Source organism: Hyla sarda, chromosome 1, assembly GCF_029499605.1.
Source record: "Hyla sarda isolate aHylSar1 chromosome 1, aHylSar1.hap1, whole genome shotgun sequence".
In the NCBI taxonomy this organism is placed as follows: Eukaryota; Metazoa; Chordata; class Amphibia; order Anura; family Hylidae; genus Hyla; species Hyla sarda.
This window is the reverse complement of record NC_079189.1, coordinates 513,039,095-513,059,303: the sequence shown is the minus strand read 5'-3', so window position 1 is coordinate 513,059,303 and position 20,209 is coordinate 513,039,095. Positions and strand designations below refer to the sequence as shown.

Below are 20,209 nucleotides of genomic sequence, written 5' to 3'. Positions count from 1 at the left end.
ATATAATGTTAATGATCCCGTAAAAGTAAAAAAAAAAAAAAAGTAAAAAAAAAAAAAAAAAGTAAAAAAATGCTGATTTTTTGTCACATTTTATTCCCCAAAAAATCCATAAAAAATTATCTAAAAGTTTTATATATGCAAATGTGGTATCGATAAAAAGTACAGATGACGGTGCAAAAAAATTAGCCCTCATACTGCCCTATATAGGGAAAAATGAAAAAGTTATAGGTGGTCAAAAGGGGGCGATTTTAGATTACTGATTTTGTACGATAAGTTTTAGATTTTTTTTAAGTGGTACAAAAATATAAAAGTATCTAGCCATGGGTATCATTTTAATCGTATTGACCCACAGAATAAAGAACACATGTCGTTTTTACCGTAATGTGTATAGTGTGAAAACAAAACCCTCCAAAATGTGCAAAATTTTGTTTTTCATTTAAATTTCCTCCCTAAAAAAATTATTTGGGTTCGCCGTACATTTTAAGGTAAAATGAGAGGTTTCATTACACATTTCAATTGGTCATGCAAAAAACAAGTCCTAATATGGGTCTGTAGATGGAAATATAAAAGAGTTATGGATTTTAGAAGGCGAGGAGGAAAAAAAACAAAAACGCAAAAGTAAAATCGGCCTTAAATGGTTACTCTCATTAAACTTTATTTTTTTTTATTAAAAAGATTATGCCAAAATAAATATATTTCTAATATATGTTAATAAAAAAAACTTGTTTTCACAATTTTTTTTACATTAGAAAACCTGGCCACTAGGTGTCACCCTATATGACTCAGGAATCCTTTTCTCCCCCTCACGTTGAGCACGTTCGGACCACTGCTGGCCGGGCAGCGTGGTCCAAAATGCTTGTCCTCAGCTCGCTCTCGGCCTGTATATGAAACAGGCAGAGAGCGAGCACAGTGCTCGTGCGCGCGGCACGCATAATTTAAATATGCCCGCTCCCGCATCTCCCTCTTCTCAGTTTAGCTTGCGCAGCACCTGTAATTTAAATTTCCCCGTCCCCTGCATCTCCCTCTTAGTGCAGGAAGACGGGCGGAAGACGGACGGCCAGGCTTCAGATGACGATGCACCTGCCGGGCCACAACCGCTTCCTGCCCTCCGCAGAGAGCTCAACACTGAACTACCGAAGAGGCTATATAATAGGTATGTTAATGGGGTTTTAGATAAAAATAAATACAGGGATAGAGGTAGTTAGTGTCAGGGACAGATGGGGAGGGGGATTAGGGAAAGTTTAGTTAAAGGGGTTATCCAGCATAAGGTGATTTTAGTACATACCTGGCAGACATTAATGGATATGCTTAGGAAGGACCTGTGCTTGTCTTGGGCTGAATGGCTATGCTTTGAGATTACCATAACACTGTGGCTAGCTTTCTGTGAACTTGTATTTCCTGTTTTCAGTTTTCTTGTTTGCCTACAAATCCCATGATACCACTTTCCTCCTTCCCACACATCAGCCACCCCACCCATTGAAACATAAATGAGCTGCAGACCTGTGGTCTTCAATCAGGATGCCTACAGCTGTTGCATTAGTTGCAGATTGATCCCTCCACCCATTGAAGCAGACAGGCTCCCTGTCATCAGCTGACTAGTGAGTCAGGTCTCGACCGCATTGCAAGCTGGGAAAAATCCGAGACAGCAGTCATTTTGTATGCTGATAAAAATAAATATTGGGGTGAAAATCACAGAAGAATTGTGAGAAAACCCTCACAAACAGGTACAGACACTATATTAGGAACTACGCTAACTTTACAGCCCCTGTAGCATAGTCAAATAAAAAAAAATCCTGGAATACCCCTTTGATGATAGCTACTCTTTAAGGTTAAAATGGTCTTGGTCCTTAAGGGATTAAGGGGTTAAAGGGGTACTCTGGTGGGGGAAAATTTTTTTAATCAACTGGTGCCAGAAAGTTTATAGATTTTACTAGAATTAGAATTACTTCAATTTAAAAAATGTAATCCTTCCAGTACTTATCAGCTGCTGCATGCTCTAGAGGAAGTTGAATAGTTATTTTCTGTCTGACCACAGTGCTCTCTGCTGACACCTCTGTCCATGTCAGGAACTGTCCAGAGTAGAAGAAAATCCCCATAGCAAACCTATCCTGCTCTGGACAGTTCCTGACATGGACAGAGGTGTCAGCAGAGAGCACTGAAGTCAGATAGAAAGGAAATTCAAAAAGAAAAGAAAGTATTCTTGAGAATACAGCAGCTGACAAGTACTGGAAGTAATATAAGTAATTTACAAATCTGTTTAACCCTCTGGCACCAGTTGGTTTTCCAGTGGAGTATCCCTTTAATCCAATCATCTCAAAATCTGCCAGAAAAACAAGCTTTGCACATTTCCAGCAACTTTTCTTATTTTTCCCCTTCCATAGTGCCCTAAATAATGACCCTTGGATCCCTGCATAGTATGAGTGAGTAGTTTAGTGTGTTGGGGGAAAGGGTAGTTACCCCCAGTAAATAGGTAATTCCCCCTTTTACGTAGATGCCACAAGGGGTAGGTAATCCCCCTATTAGGTAAAATCCCAAAGTAGGTTGCAGGGAATCCCCCCCCATCCCTATTAGTTAGAGGTCTTCAGTAGATACATAGGTTACCCCAGTTGGTAGATGGGTAGGGAATTCCCCCATTAGATAGAAGCCCCCAGCAGTTAGGTAGGGAATCCCCCCCTATTAGGTAGAAAGCCCCAGTTTGTAGATAGGTAGGTACCCTCAATGCCACATACTTAGTAATTATGCCATCTCGTTGTCCCACAATTACAAATAATGCCCCCTCGTTTTTATGATTATTATTTTAACATTCCATTAATTCCAGAGTTCTGTACATAGGAAAATGTTTAAATATGCAACATTATTTTAAAAATACAATAAACATGAACTAAATAAGTGACATGGGAGAGACCCTGGCCACCAGAGCTTACAATCTTTAGGGATAGAGGGAAGGAGACAGTAGGTTAGGGAAGAATAGTGCAGTAGGACAGAAACATCCAACTAACATTTAGGATCAGGAAATATCCATGGTTAAAGCATTACCCTCTGTAGAGGACATACGGTAGGTATATTCTGCTTGAGTTGAGTTTCATGTCTCGTTACAGAAGAGAACAGAAACTTCAACTCTGAAGATTGCGATCTAATATTCATACAATTAAAAAAAGCATTCAGTCGGAGTTTCTGAGCACTATGAGAATACGGCGCCTCTGTTTGGCTGCTTTGCAATTACAGCTAATTAGAAAGTGGCCTACCTGTTGCTACGTCTGCTCTAATGTGCGGGCCACGCTCTGAGATAAATATACACTAAGCAAATGTTCTTCCAATGCAACAACACTGATCAATCATAAGCAATGTGTTTTAATTAAAATCGCAGCTCTTCCTCTGCCGCACAGCAGGCCGTCTGTGGAGGAACACTGCCCTCTACTGCCCGCATTCATTACACGTCACCTTTATGCTTTAGGGGTAAGCACTAAGAAGAAGTGGATTTCTGGGTTGCTAAACTAATAGATTACAACTTAATAAATCTTCTACTAATTCTTTCGAGACGCAGCGGTTTATTATTGGATCTTTGCTAAGTTTCCAGAGACAGAAGTGATGTAAGTGACGGTGACCTGAATAAGATCATAAGATTCAGCGAAAAGGAAAGATACAAATTACTCTTCACCAAGCACAACATCTGGTAATGCGTTGTTTACGCCGCGACGGCGGGAATATTAAAAACCCTACAATCACTTGTCAGACAAGACTTCTATTACATAGCTCTACAGTATTCCTGAGACTTGCTGCTCTCAGCTATTTACTAGTTGGAGGGAAAAAAATCTTCCCATCAAAAAGAATGAGTTTACTGAATATACAAGAGAGTATAAGGTAACTCAGCTCACCCTTCCAGCCAGACGCCTGCCGCACGGCACCCTGTGAACCAACACCAGGGTAGCAATGAAGAAATAGATGGTCCAGCGCAGGATAACGTCCAATAAAAGCCTAAATTTATTGTAGATTCAAGCCATAGGATAGCAGGACACCCTGTGTCCTGCTATCCTATGGCTTGAATCTACAATAAATTTTGGCTTTTATTGCACGTTATCCTGCGCTGGACCATCTATTTCTTCTTTACTGAATATACATATATACTATTACTGTCATATCAAAGCATTGGTGACCTATCAAAAGTTTTGATTGACTGAGTTCTGGGCGTTCAGACTAGAACTGCAATTGCTAGATAGAGCCAGGAGAGGCGCCTTGCTGCGCTTATTCCCCCCTGGTCTGCACCATGAGGGAGATTTATCAAAACCTGTCCAGAGGAAAAGTTGCTGAGTTGCCCCTAGCAACCAATCAGATCGCTTCTTTCATTTTTCACAGGCCTTTTCAAAAATGAAAGAAGCAATCTGATTGGTTGCTATGGGCAACTCAGCAACTTTTCCTCTGGACAGGTTTTGATAAATCTTCCCCTATCTCCTGCAGAGGGACTGGGAGGGACCATAGAGTGAAGCACTCTCTTCTCCACAATCTGAAATATCTGGACCCAAAACTATCAAAATATTTTACATCTCTGTGTGAACAAGTCAAAAGTGTAAAGTAAACAAGATGGCAGCATTGTGGATGTGTGGTGTCCCCTCAAGGACCACAGACAATGAGCTGAGAACCCTAATGACCAAATGTAGCGTATGTGGACATCGAACAACAAGTGTTTAATTTTCCTGCAGCACCCCCTCAGGTGTAAATAAGCATTACATGGTACTCATTTAAATTAATGAACACGTTGGGCCCATGATAGAGACTACAAACTCTTGTGTTTGCTAAAGATGCGCCAATGTTTAGCTATTTTTCCAACCAATATGTCACTTTCAGCTTACGGTATTTTCCAAGATGTGGATGTGGTCATTTTTTCACAATCTGAGTCATTTATGAACATTTTCACCCTCAGTTTTTGGAATCTTTTTAAGCTATTGTTTTTTTTTTTACTTTTAGCAGAGGTTAAAGTGGTTAAACTAAATTTTTTAAATCAACTGGTGGCAGAAAGTTAAAACAGATTTGTAAATGACTTCTATTTAAAAATCTTAATCCTTCCAGTTCTTAGCAGCTGCTGTATGCTCCACAGGAAGTTCTTTTCTTTTTGAATTTATTTTCTGTCTGAGCACCTTTGTCCGTATCAGGAACTGTCTAGAGCAGGATAGGCTTGCTATGGGGATTAGCCTGTACTCTGGACAGTTCCTGACATGGACAGAGGTGTTAGCAGAGAGCACTGTGGTCAGATTGAAAACAACTCCAGAAAGAAATACAACTTCCTGTGGACCATAGAGCAGCTGATAAGTACTTGAAGGATTAATATTTTTAAATAGAAGTAATTTACAAATCTGTTTAACTTTCTGGCACTAGTTGATTTAAAAAAAATTTTTTCCACCGGAGCACCCCTTTAAAAATGTTGGCACACTTTAAAGCATTTCTGATACACCAACATTTAAAGATGTATAAAACCCCATTCATGCATATGATGTTAAAGTGACTAGAAATTCACTATAAAAGGGGTGGGTGGGAATCATAGTACATAAGGCCTTTGGTTTTTAAAAATGGATCTTCTTTTGCAAACCCCTCTGATGTATTTTATAGTTAACAGGACTGAAGTCCAACATCAATATATAAGTAAAATACTGATCTATATGGTTATATGAAAATTTTATAAATAGTGTTTTTTTTGGTATCTCTCCCTTTAGTAACAGGACTATTCTGAACATATGAAACTGAACTGCTACATATTATGGGGACCCAGACTAATGAGTTGACAAGAACGCAGCGGGGAATATCCTCCAGCCTTCCTGCTATTCTATCCCAGCATGCCTGCTACTAAATGGAGCAATTTTATTAATAACACTATATTATGGAAGCGCTATTTAAGGCTCTTTCCACACAACGTCTCGCAGTGTCTGTCAGAGGTAAATGTTGAAGTAATTCCCAGATGTGTACCTCCAACATATAGCTGTGACTGGTGGCAGTTAGTGATATCCAAACACAGTATATAGATTCCTATATTAATATATATATATATATATATATATATATATATATATACCACATGGTACACTTGGTAACGCAGGAGCCTGTAAAAAGTAAATATAAATACCAATATAAATTACTTGAATGCCTGAACACTGAAAACATGGACCCAGATTTATAACTCTGTCTGAATGGTCCATATCAACCAATCACAGCTCAGCTTTCATTTCTTAAATTGCTCTGGTAAAATGAAAGCTAAGCTGTGATTGGTTGCCATGGGCAAATATGACATAATGTTTTTTTTCCTGACAGACTGTTAAAACTGGGCCATGGTTTGAAAAGAGCCTAAGGGCCCAAGATCGGCGCTTGTTTACAAAGCCTATTACAAAGCCCAAGCACAGGGAGGGAAGGGCCACATTAACCATCGCTTAAAGTATACCTGTCATCAACAAAATCTTTATATATATATATATATATATATATATATATATATATATTTGTAATATACATTGGTTAAAAATATGTATATTTTTGTCCTTTCAGCTATTGACAGTGTGTCTCTATGAGGAGTATAAATACAGGAAGTAAGGGCTCTGCTTGTCCACAGTGCAGAGAGATCTGCTTGTCCTCAGTACACAGAGGCCTGGTTGTCCTCACTGCACAGAACCCTGTTTGTCCTCAGTGCAAAGAGACCCGCTTTTCCTCAGTGCACAGATGCCTGCCTGTCCTCAGTGTACAGAGCCCTGCTTGTCATTAGTGTACAGAGCCCTGCTTGCCCTCAGTGTACAGAGCCCTGCTTGTCCTCAGTGTACAGAGCCCTGCTTGTCCTCAGTGTACAGAGCCCTGCTTGTCCTCAGTGTAAAGAGCCCTGCTTGTCCTCAGTGTAAAGAGCCCTGCTTGCCCTCAGTGTACAGAGCCCTGCTTGCCATTAGTGTACAGAGCCATGCTTGTCCTCAGTGCACAGAGCCCTGCTTGCCCTCAGTGTACAGAGCCCTGCTTGTCCTCAGTGTACAGAGCCCTGCTTGTCCTCAGTGCACAGAGCCCGGCTTGTCCTCTGTGTACAGAGCCCTGATTGTCCTCAGTGTACAGAGCCCTGCTTGTGCTCACTGCATAGAGCCATGCTTGTCCTCAGTATACAGAGCCCAGCTTGTCCTCAGTGTACAGAGCACTGCTTGTCCTCAGTGTACAGAGCCCTGTTTTGCTCACTGCATAGAGCCATGCTTGTCCTCAGTATACAGAGCCCTGCTTGTCCTCACTGCACAGAGCCCTGTTGGTCCTCCAATGCACAGAACCCTGCTTGTCCTCAGTGTACAGAGCCCTGCTTGTCCTCAGTGTACAGAGCCCTGCTTGTCCTCAGTGAACAATGCCCTGCTTTTCCTCAGTGTACAGAGCCCTGCTTGTTCTCAGTGTACACAGCCATGCTTGTTCTCAGTGCACACAGCCATGCTTGTTCTCAGTGCACAGAGCCCTGCTTGTCCTCAGTGTATGGAGCCCTGCTTGTCCTCAGTGTATAGAGCCCTTCTTTTCCTCACTGCACAGATCCAGCTTGTCCTCAGTGCACAGAGCCCTGCTTGTCCTCAGTGTACAGAGCCCTGCTTGTCCTCAGTGTACAGAGCCCTGCTTGTCCTCAGTGTACAGCGCCCTGCTTGTCCTCAGTGTACAGAGCCCTGCTTGTCCTCAGTGTACAGAGCCCTGCTTGTCCTTAGTGTACAGAGCCCTGCTTGTCCCGCCTTGCATCCTGTATTTGGACTCCTCATAGAGACACACAGGCAATAGCTGCAGGGAAAGCACTTTCATATCCAAAAATACACAAAAATTTTTAACCAATGCATATTACAAATATACATATAACGGTATTATCTACATTATCTAAAAAGTTTTTGTTGACAACAGGTACACTTTAATCTTTTGCGTGGACCTTTCCTGCCATCACTTGTTGGCCACACATTCCCCTATTACACAAGGGATGATTTTTAACAGGTCAAAGCAACGTTTTACTGTATAATATTTAGCATCCAAGCTTGGTTAAAAAAAAAAAAAGTAGCATAAAAAAATGAAGCATAGTAAACAGAAGTGTTTGGCCACAATGCAAAATCTGGAACATCTATTTATAACACTGGTGTGTTTTAATGAGGCAGAGGGGCTTTTCAAAGACTAGGGAAAGGATGCAACTGCTACCTCTCGACTACCTGTAGCTGAGTGTCTTGGCACACTCTGGCTAGAATTAATGGAAATTCCCGGTAGATTCTGCATGCAGCTACTTTATTTGGAGTCAGCGCCTAATGTCTACACGTTGCCGGAAGATTGACATGTTCAAATCAAATTCCTCATCGGAAGTTCTGCAACAGAACTTTTGACATGTGATCCGTGCAGCAGAATCTCATTAAAATCAACAGGAGACAGCTGCAAGTGATATCTGTTCAGAATTTTCTTGTGGAAGTTCTGGGCGGATTTTACGCAGTGTGAACGAGGCCTAAAATAGATGCCACAATTTTCTTTTTTACTGTAAAATTCAGTCTCTGGAGCATCTACTTGTCATTTAACATTTTCCACCATCCACGCATTAAAGGGGTTATCAAGGCAAAAAACTTTTTTTATATATATCAACTTGCTCCAGAAAGTTAAACAGATTTGTAAATCACTTCTATTAAAAAATCTTAATCCTTTCAGTACTTATGAGCTTCTGGAGTTGAGTTGTTCTTTTATGTCTAAGTGCTCTCTGATGACACGTGTCTCGGGAACCGCCCAGTTTAGAAGCAAATACCCATAGCAAACCTCTTCTACTCTGTGCAGTTCCCAAGACAAGCAGAGATGTCAGCAGAGAGCACAGTTCCCAGACAGAAAACAACAACTCAACTTCAGCAGCTGATAATTATTGAAAGGATTAAGATTTTTTTTTATAGAAGTAATTTATAAATCTGTTTAACTTTCTGGAGCCAGTTGATATAACAAAAAAAAGGTTTTTCCTGGAATACCCCTTTAATATACGTCCTTGAACCTTTTATTAAAAGTTATCTAACTTTAAAAGAACACTGAAAAAATTCTCAGAAATCTGACCCACTTCCAGTCCGCCAGCTACTGTATATTGTAAAAAACCTTCACTTTCTTCTAGCAGACTGAAGCAGACCCATTATGAAAGAGAGAAAGCAATTGTGAAAAGTACACAGTGAGATAAATGCAGTACGCAGCACACCAGCACTCTAATACAGAGAGCAAGATTGATAAAAGCAGAAAAAAGACAGGACGTATAGGTCAATGTTTGCCGCTTTCTGGTGCCAAATGACACTTATTTTAATGGAAGCGATCTCTAGTGCAGCTGAAGCAGGAATCAGTCTACTGAATGGGGGCAGGCTGGCAATGTACGAGAGCGTGGTAAAGTAGGGAATACATCTTGTTTTTCAAGTGGAGCAAAATGCCAGTCAAGTCTCTAATTGTCATAACTATACCAAGGGTGCATTGTAAAAGCAATTTCTTAATACCAAATCCAGTTAGATTAGGCTCCTCTTCATATTTCATGTTCAATGTTCCTCTAAGTAAAATATGCACTCTCCTTCTCTCATTCGGTTATGAGCGCTACGTAAAAGGCAAGGGCGCCTTTTTTTTGATAATGCACATCTTAAACTTTTCATTAAACAACCACATTTAAATTCCAGCTTTTTCTGCACTCTGACATTTTTGTCTGGCATTTTCATTAATTTTGCGACATACATAAATGTAGCTGAAATGTTAACTGATCAATACTTTGTCTCTCTCATGTAGCACTAGAACACCATTCCCAGAGGAACACACAGCAGTACAGAAATTAAATGTGTAAAATATCAAATGTTAATGTTAAACACAGCAGCACTTAGAACGACTGAAAAGGCTAAAACAATTCCAAATGGACAGATGGTACCACAAATTATCTACAATCACTTTTAAAGATTAAAGTTTGTCCTGCAGAATAATTCATTGACGCTCGCTTAAGTGTGTCCTTTTACTGATGGCTCGCTTGGCCAATTATTTTTTAGGCTCGTTACAGTGAGAAATGAAAGCAATAGAGGAAGAAGAAAAGAGCAAAGAAGGAGGACATGGGCACAGCACTATGCATCTCCCGAAAGTAGATTTCAAGATGTTAAGTTCAAGGCAGATGGATGTAGCAGAGTCCACTCAGTACAGGTAAAGCAGAGCAGAGTTTGTCATTCGACACAGTCACCATGATAGTTGTGATTTCATAATGGCTGGAGGTAAACCTATTCACATTGGGCTAAAAAAGCTGATCAGGACATGTCCATCCTTTCACTTTAGGCTTGTTCACATCACCTTTGGCTATCCTGTCAAAACACTTGTTGGGTTTGCATTCTATTTTTGTGTCTAATCAGTTAATGGAGCTATAGGTTTTTAATTGGGGCCCTATCATGGTAAGGCACTTTTAACACCCGGTTGATTTTTTTTTTTTCAAGATTAGAAAAAAGTACCTTTTACCTACCCTGTTGCATCCTATTGCCACTGACTCCTATCCCCCCCCTCAAAAAAAAAAAAAAAAAAAAAGAACCAACTAGATCCTTTTGTTAAACAGTGTCAAAAAAAAGAATCTGCATAATTTTAAAATATTTAGAATGTTTCAACAGGATGTTAAAACATGGTATGAACCCAGCCTTAAAAGTCTGTTTAACAAGTTTCCATCAGGATCTTATTTTTATTACATTTTTTAACACAACAGATAAAAGCAAACTGTCTGATTTTTAGTCCTGTTCTAAAAAAGCATCTTGACAGTTTTTGTATAATGCAAGTCCGTGTGCACAGGATCCTACGGGACAGGCATTTAGTGCCCCATCGTTTTTAACAACTTTTTTTTCTTAATAAAACGTGCACTTGGCTTTAAGATCCATAAAAAATAAAAAAATAAAAAAATAAATAAAAAAGGTTTTGAATTAATACAAACTTTTTAACCAATGTATATTACAAATATACATATAACGGTATTATCTAAATTATCTAAAATGTTTTTGTTGACGACAGGTACACTTTAATCTTTTGCGTGGACCTTTCCTGCCATCACTTGTTGGCCACACATTTCCCTATTACACAAGGGATGATTTTTAACAGGTCAAAGCAACGTTTTACTGTATAATATTTAGCATCCGAGCTTGGTTAAAAAAAAAAAAAAAAAGCAAACTGATACAACTGATCTGTCAAATTTTTTTTTCCAAAAACAGCTGATCTCATGAATTAGTTTTATTTTTTTATTTTTTGGTAAAAGTTGAAAAAAATTTTAAGGGTAAAAAAGAAAAACAGGATGTTTTAACAGGATGCAAAAACGTGATGTAAACTTAGGCAAGTCTTATCTTAAAAACTGATGCCCTTGGGCAGCAGTTTGTCCCTTTTGAAGTAAATAGGATCTATGGACAGATCAGTTATATAAACACTAGCGTGAACATGTCCATAATAACAAATTCAGCTCTGCTACATCTGTACTAGTTCTAAAAGAGAATTTTATTGACATGTTGAATATTTACTACATATATATATATATATATATATATATATATATATATATATATATGTGTGTGTATATATATATATATATATATATATATATATATATATATATATATATATAGAGACAAGAAGAAATGTCCAGTGCAGCAAGGCTCGAATGCTAACGATTTATTTCAGATGCAGCAACATACATGAAGACAGCAGTGACGCGTTTCGATCGCCTAAGCGATCTTAATCATACTGATACCATACTATATTTGTATAGGGCCCTTAATGATATCTTATATGCATCATGCATAAAGAAAAATTGAAATAAATAGTCCCCAATGAATGTTAAAATAACTTGTCAAAATAGAACAAAAAATAAAAAATGAACTCAAATATCTTGGTTGCTAAGGGCGGAACAACTTCTTTTCATTAATATAATGCAGATTGGCACTTGTTTCTGTACCATGTGCATGTATTCTTGCCAAAAATCCCTTTAGATAAATGGGGCTGTTGTGGAAATTCTTCAACAAATCTGCCGTGTGAACACTCCTTTATTAAAACTAAGATTTAAGATAATGTCACACATTTACCTGCAGTCCCATGTAAACGGTTTGTAACCATGCAGAAAGCAGGTGGCTTCAAAAAACAAATTCCACTCTGCCATACCATTGTCATTTTAAATTCACAACGGTAATCCTATGTAACAACCTTTCAATACTCAATGATGCATCAAAAGACACAGCATGACGCTCCTTTAGTAGCTTGCTGCCTGTAACACTGAGGATGAACACAGTTCAGTATATAGAATAAAGATAAGCGCCGCAGTACGAGTCCTGGTCTGGCAAATTACATTTTACAGGTAGGTTGCTGATAAAAATAAAAATAAAAGGTATTTTTACTGCATTTTGTAAATATGTATAAATCTTTACAAGATGTTGTCTAATAAAGTCGAATATATACACACACACACTAGTAAAGTATATAGTCTGTATATGAACGTAATGAAGATGTATGAGTTCACCTTTTAAATGCAGCCTAAAGGGAATTTGGAAAATGACAGGCTTTTACATAGATGTAATCGGAGGTGAAGAAGAGGAGGGAATAGATGTTTAAGGGTGCGTTCACATGTGCGGATTTTCGGCTGCAGATCTGCAGATTTTGCTACCTATTGAAGTCAATGGGCAGCAAAATCGGCAGAAGCAGATCTGCAGCAGAAAATACGCACCCTAAAGGCTGCACACCTACTGTATGTCTCCCTCTCCATCACTTATGCCAGTGCTTCCCAACCTGGGTGCCTCCAGCTGTTGCAAAACTACAACTCCCAGCATGCCCGGACAGCCAACGGCTGTCCGGGCATGCTGGGAGTTGTAGTTTTGCAACAGCTGGAGGCACCCTGGTTGGGAAGCACTGACTTATGCTACTTGGAAGTGTAAACTAGATCTAATCCTTATAAAAACACCGTAAATAAGCGGCCAGTCTTGACTCCTAAATATGTTGCCTTTATTTCGTCCAATTCATTGTGATATCAAGGTCTGGTTTTACACAGGACTGCAAAATACAGTTTTACTTAGGACTAAGAAATACAGCTCTGCTAGTTCTTGTATATGTTTACAAATACGGTGCCTTTTTTTTTTTTTATTACTGAAATTTAATATATGAAATAAAATTATTTATAATAAAGTTTTCAATATTTACATATTTTCGCACTTTGCTATATGAATTGTAAATATTACAAAGCTGCTAAAGCAGTGATAAGGGGCAGATTGTAGCTGATAATAGTGCAGTCCTTGCCGGCGGCGTCACTGCCGGGGTTAAATTCCTGAGGATCCTAATCAGCTGTTTAGTACTGTATACCTTCCTCTACAGACAAAGGTGAAGAGCACGTACCTGCCGCACCGCCGCCATGCATAAAATATATAGCACATAAATTATAAACTACATTTTCTCATTAAAACTTAGTCTCACGTTATTTTCTTCAGTGCGTACCCAGAGATGACCTTTACCTGCTGCCAGTGAAGACCTGGCATAAGGTACATTATACGAATATGGCACTGATGTTCAATTTCTTCTCTTCAAATTAATTATGATTCTAACAATGTTCCAAGTGAAGGGAAGCCCCATCAGGCATATAGAGATTAAACTTCATTTTTTCAAATACCAAACCAAACCAAATTACCTTAAAATGTCCTTGCTCACCAGCTAAGTAAAACATTAAAGCAACAGTGCCTCCCGAATAAGGGCGACATAGAAGACGTCCTCTGGAGTCATTTTAATATTTATAATAATGACAGATTTAATGCCCGACAACTGATAAAAAAAAAAAAAAAGATTAAATAGCTGCTCTGCGGTAAATGCTCACAAACAGTTTTAACTTTTACCTTTTAATATTTAGGTCGACAAAATACATACGTGAGATTTCATTTATCTTTAAGTGACACAGATAAAGAGCAGATGATGTACAACAAAGGCATGATAAGCCTTTCTATTTTTTTCTCCCACAAATACCAGCTCGGAAAAAAACTGGAAGTATAGCGGGACCAGAAACGTAGACGATAAAGAGATGGATAGAGACGTAAAAAGAGAGAGATATGGACAGATAAACAATAGAGAGAGAAACTATAAAGAATGCGAGAGAAAGAACGAGAGAGATGTGAGATAGGTAAGTACATAGATTATAGATGGAGGAAAAATACAGGGTGGGCCATTTATATGGATACACCTTAATAAAATGGGAATGGTTGGTGATATTAACTTCCTGTTTGTGGCACATTAGTATATGTGAGGGGGGAAACTTTTCAAGATGGGTGGTGACCATGGCGGCCATTTTCATGTTGGCCATTTTGAATCCAACTTTTGTTTTTTTTAATAGGAAGAGGGTCATGTGACACATCAAACTTATTGGGAATTTCACAAGAAAAACAATGATGTGCTTGGTTTTAATGTAACTTTATTCTTTCATGAGTTATTTACACGTTTCTGACCACTTATAAAATGTGTTCAATGTGCTGCCCATTGTGTTGGATTGTCAATGCAACCCTCTTCTCCCACTCTTCACACACTGATAGCAACACCGCAGGAGAAATGCTAGCACAGGCTTCCAGTATCCGTATACACTGCTATATACTACTATATACACCGCAGGAGAAATGCTAGCACAGGCTTCCAGTATCCGTAGTTTCAGGTGCTGCACATCTTGTATCTTCACAGCATAGACAATTGCCTTCAGATGACCCCAAAGATAAAAGTCTAAGGGGGTCAGATCGGGAGACCTTGGGGGACATTCAACTGGCCCACGACGACCAATCCACTTTCCAGGAAACTGTTCATCCAGGAATGCTCGCACCTGACACCCATAATGTGGTGGTGCACCATCTTGCTGGAAAATCTCAGGGAACGTGCCAGCTTCAGTGGAAACACATCATCATGTAGCAATTTCACATATCCAGTGGCCTTGAGGTTTCCATTGATGAAGAATGGCCCCACTATCTTTGTACCCCATATACCACACCATACCATCAATTTTTGCTTTCCAACAGTCTTGGAGGCATCTATCCAATGTGGGTTAGTGTCAGACCAATAGCGGTGGTTTTGTTTGTTAACTTCACCATTCACATAAAAGTTTGCCTCATCACTGAACAAAATCTTCTGCGTAAACTGAGGGTCCTGTTCCAATTGTTGTTTTGCCCATTCTGCAGCACCTGAAACTACGGATCCTGGAAGCCTGTGCTAGCATTTATCCTGCGATGTTGCTATCAGTGTGTGAAGAGTGGGAGAAGAGGGTTGCATTGACAATCCAACATAATGGGCAGCACATTGAACACATTTTATAAGTGGTCAGAAACTTGTAAATTACTCATGAAAGAATAAAGTTACGTTAAAACCAAGCACATCATTGTTTTTCTTGGGAAATTCACAATAAGTTTGATGTGTCACATGACCCTCTTCCTATTGAAAAAACAAAAGTTGGATTCAAAATGGCCGACTTCAAAATGTCCCCCATGGTCACCGCCCATCTTGAAAAGTTTTCCCCCTCACATATACTAATGTGCCACAAACAGGAAATTAATATCACCAACCATTCCCATTTTATTAAGGTGTATCCATATAAATGGCCCACCCTCTAGATTGTAGATAGATAGACAGACGGACAGACTGATAGATAAACAGAAAGAAAGACAGATGATAGATTACAGATAAACCAATAGATAGATAAATAGCAAACAATGGCACTATCACTATTTCAGTTCATCTATGGAACCATTCTTAACCATGCCTGAGAATATGTTTCCATTGACAAAATGAAACGTTGCATTAGAATTTTTTTAATTACTCCTGAAGTGCTCCGCTATTGTTGGCTATATGAAGTGGACTTTGTTCCAGTCTGGGACGATGACACCCTGTCATCTGAATGACTAGATAGATAGCTAGTAATAGATAGGCCAGCACTTTCGTGTATGGTGGTGGTGCATGAGGTGGGGGCAAACCGGCATATAGAACAAATACCCAGCACTCACCAATGATGCAAAATGATGTACATTTATTGATCCATAGCAGGGGTAGTCACATAAAGGCCTAGGCAGCAAGCTGAAGAAGGCAATATGCCGAAACACATACTTTATGTCATTACCCCTGCTATGGATTAATAAATCTACGTCATTTTGCATCATTGGTGAGTGCTGGGTATTTGTTCTATATAGATAGATAGCTAGACTGACAGAATATCTTTTGATGTGGCTCTAAGAGATACATATTGAATCACAAGTACATATCTATCTACCTAATATGTATATATCTTTTTTTAAATTTTTTCATTTATTTTAACAGCCACTTAAGACTGACACATGAAGATGAAATTAGACAGAAAAGACCCACTATTTGCTAGCTGGTGCCAAGCAGCCTAGCAGGGCACACAGATGGGTGGTGTAGTAGTTGACGTTGCGCTCATCAGCTTGGAGGGACTGGGAATTAGAGGCTGAGTTACCATGGACTCTCCTCATTAATTGTTGTGCTCGAAGTTAGGAAGATGACATTTATAACTTACATTTCTTTTAGAAAACAGAACGGATGAGATAATTATGTAAGACAGAAGAGGATTATCATACCAAGAAAGCAGCAAGACTCCTTTGGGGTGAGTCCCAATCAAAGCAACTGTTAATATAGTAGGCTGCATTGATGAGCACCATGACACAACGCTTCATGCGGATAAAGTTCCTCAGCAGTAACTGTGAGAAAGATGAAAAGATGAAAATATTATCAGAACAATTAAGTCTCAGAGTGACCTGGAAGGTTGACAGCTACTTCTAGACAATCATGCTTAAAAGACATCTTGGAAAGGGAGATCTTGAAAAGGTTCAACACAGGGATCAGTTTAAATCAATAGAGTAAAAAATAACTAAGCTCAAATTACACACTGCGCCCTGGAAGGAGACTTTACATTCAATGAACTGTTTGTGGCATAAATTAGACAAAGCTAAGTGGGAAAACATCATTATTTTGCTGCTGGAAGTGATGCTAAGTGATCGTGGCGAGTCACAGGTTACCAGACAAGGAGACACCACATGTAGGCCAATGGATGGGGAATTGCATTAATTACAAAGTCTGAACAAAATACACTGCTCAAAAAATATAAAGGGAACACTAAGATAACACATCCTGGATCTGAATGAATGAACTAATCGTATGAAATACTTCTGTCTTTACATAGTTGAATGTGCTGAAAAAATCACACAAAAATTATCAATGGAAATCAAATTTATCAACCCATGGAGGTCTGGATATGGAGTCACACTCAAAATCAAAGTGGAGAACCACACTACAGGCTGATCCAACTTTGATGTAATGTCCTTAAAACAAGTCAAAATGAGGCTCAGTAGTGTGTGTGGCCTCCACGTGCCCGTATGACCTCCCTACAATGCCTGGGCATGCTTCTAGTGAGGGTGGATGGTCTCCTGAGGGATGTCCTCCCAGACCTGGACTAAAGCATCCGCCAACTCCTGGACAGTCTGTGGTGCAACGTGGCATTGGTGGATGGAGCGTGACATTATGTCCCAAATGTGCTCAATCGAATTCAGGTCTGGGGAACGGGCGGGCCAGTCCATAGCATCAATGCCTTTCTCTTGCAGGAACTGCTGACACACTCCAGCCACATGAGGTCTAGCGTTGTCTTGCATTAGGAGGAACCCAGGGCCAACCGCATCAGTATATGGTCTCACAAGGGGTCTGTGGATCTCATCTCGGTACCTAATGTCAGTCAGACTACCTCTGGCAAGCACTACCTCTGGCAAGGCCCTCCAAAGAAATGCCACCCCACACCATTAGTGACCCACCGCCAAACCGGTCATGCTGGAGGATGTTGCAGGCAGAACTTTCTCTATGGCGTCTCAAGACTCTGTCACGTCTCTCACATGTGCTCAGTGTGAACCTGCTTTAATCTGTGAAGAGCACAGGGCGCCATTGGCAAATTTGCCGATCTTGGGGTTCTCTGGCAAATGCCAAACGTCCTGCACAATGTTGGGCTGTAAGCACAACTCCCACCTGTGGACGTCGAGCCCTCATACCACCCTCATGAAGTCTGGTTCTGACCGTTTCAGTGGACACATGCACATTGGCCTGCTGGAGGTCATTTTGCAGGGCTCTGGCAGTGCTCCTCCTGCTCCTCCTTGCACAAAGGCGGAGGTAATGGTTCTGCTGCTGGGTTGTTGCCCTCCTACGGCCTCCTCCACATCTCCACATGTACTGGCCTGTCTCCTGGAGTGCCTCCATGCTCTTGAGACTAAGCTGACAGACAAAGCAAACCGTCTTGCCACAGCTCGCATTGATGTGCCATCCTGGATGATCTGCACTACCTGAGCCACTTGTGTGGGTTGTAGACTCCGTCTCTTGCTTCCATTAGAGTGAAAGCACCGCCAGCATTCAAAAGTGACCAAAACATCAGCCAGGAAGCATAGGAACTGAGAAGTGGTCTGTGGTCACCACTGAGCAGAACCACTCCTTGCTAATTGCCTATCATTTCCACCTATTGTCTGTTCCATTTGCACAACAGAATGTGAAACTGATTCTCAATCAGTGTTGCTTCCTGAGTGGACAGTGTGATTTCATAGAAGTGTGATTGACTTGGAGTTACATTGTGTTGTCTAAGTGTTCCCTTTATTTTTTTGAGCAGTGTATAACATCTCATCATTTCTACTGCAATACAACACTTAGAAAATGGGTTCACTTTAGTATAGTAGCCAGGCCTATTGAATACCATTTTATTCATGATCATGGTCAACTACTAGTTTACAGCACTAACTGAGCCTAGAGGTACAATGCAATATGGAAAGATCTTTTTCAGGCCTGTTAGTTTTCATTGGGTGGAGATTTATCAAAACCTGTGTAGAGGAAGAGTGGTGCAGTTGCCCATAGGAAACAATCAGTTTCTTTTCTATTTCAAGGGCTTAATAATGAACACTGAAATCTGTTTGGTTGCTATGGGCAACTGGTCAACTTCTCCTCTTCACAAGTTGTGATAAATCTTCCCCATGATCTATTGGCACAGCCAAACATTCATGTGTTGTCTATAGGGAGGGGTAATCCAAGGCCAGACAGCTATGGCCCCGGTTTATCCCTCAAAAACCAAAAGGTTTGGGCAGTGAAAATCCAACACACCAGACTCTTCTCTCCTCCAACATCATCTGTTGATGGATGTTTGGAAGGCCGCTATACACCTTACCATCAATTTTTACGTCTCAAAAAAAAATCGCCCAAAATACGGCCACTTTTTTAACCTGTAAATTCCATTGAATTCAATAGTAAAAGATCTCCTCCTTGTTCATGTTGATTCATTTTATCTCTGTAATTGTTACATACATAAAATTAAACAAAGGGACATCTTTTGGGCCACTAACGTCCTGAAATACAACAGTATGTTATGTATTTTGAGACTCAAACAACCTTGGAGAAAGACATATTTGGGCTATAGTTTTGGCTGGGACCTAAAAAAAGTAAAAAAAATAATAATAAAATAGAAAAAAGTCTCATAAATGATCCAAAGGCAAATAAAATTCTGAAATAAAAGTCTGAATTTTTTCCCCAAATGGCAGATAAAAAAAATCTTATAGTTTGAGGCGTGTTTTGCCTGTAAAACTGACTTTTTTTCAGACTCAAATTAAGCAACTATGTGCGCACAAAGCCTTTACCTAAAATGTAACCGCTTTATTAAGCTAGTGACAGAACGTAAATCAATAAGTGCTACATGCTGAACAGTAACAGGGAACGCTGGTGTAATGTTCTAGATCAGTGGTCTCCAACCTGCGGACCTCCAGATGTTGCATAACTACAACTTGTAATTTTGCAACATCTGGAGGTCCGCAGGTTGGAGACCACTGTTCTAGATATTGCATTTTTTGCAAGATCAAGCATATTGCCCATATGTATTGTCCGCTAGTATGAAAATAGTGCAAATACAAATAATGAAATAAGTAACATTTTTGTAGTTGCCCATCAGCAGTAAGGTCATAGCTTTCAGATCTAACAGATTTCATCCGGCAGCTTCTTTTTCTATTTGCCAAAGTTTTCAACAATCTTCCCTAGTTCGCTTCCCTTATTTCAGTATGCCTTGTATGTGTTACATCTGCCATCTACTGGCTAAATTCTGTACTACAATATAGAACTGGTTTCTCTAGAGCGGTGGTCTTCAACCTGCGGACCTCCAGATGTTGCAAAACTACAACTCCCAGCATGCCCGGACAGCCAACGGCTGTCCGGGCATGCTGGG

General features: G+C 39.8%; 1 protein-coding gene across 8 annotated transcripts in view; it reads right to left on the bottom strand.

Moving 5' to 3' along the window:
• Positions 1-20,209, bottom strand: part of MCTP1 (multiple C2 and transmembrane domain containing 1) — an 822,947-nt gene that overhangs the window by 288,792 nt on the left and 513,946 nt on the right. For 7 of the 8 annotated variants that reach the window (XM_056537903.1, XM_056537887.1, XM_056537932.1 and 4 more), the window contains one exon: positions 16,557-16,676. In XM_056537903.1, the coding sequence (XP_056393878.1) occupies positions 16,557-16,676 (120 nt within the window). Of the gene's footprint in view, positions 1-13,630; positions 13,762-16,556; positions 16,677-20,209 lie in introns of all 8 variants that reach the window. The other variant, XM_056537914.1, reaches the window with a different exon arrangement.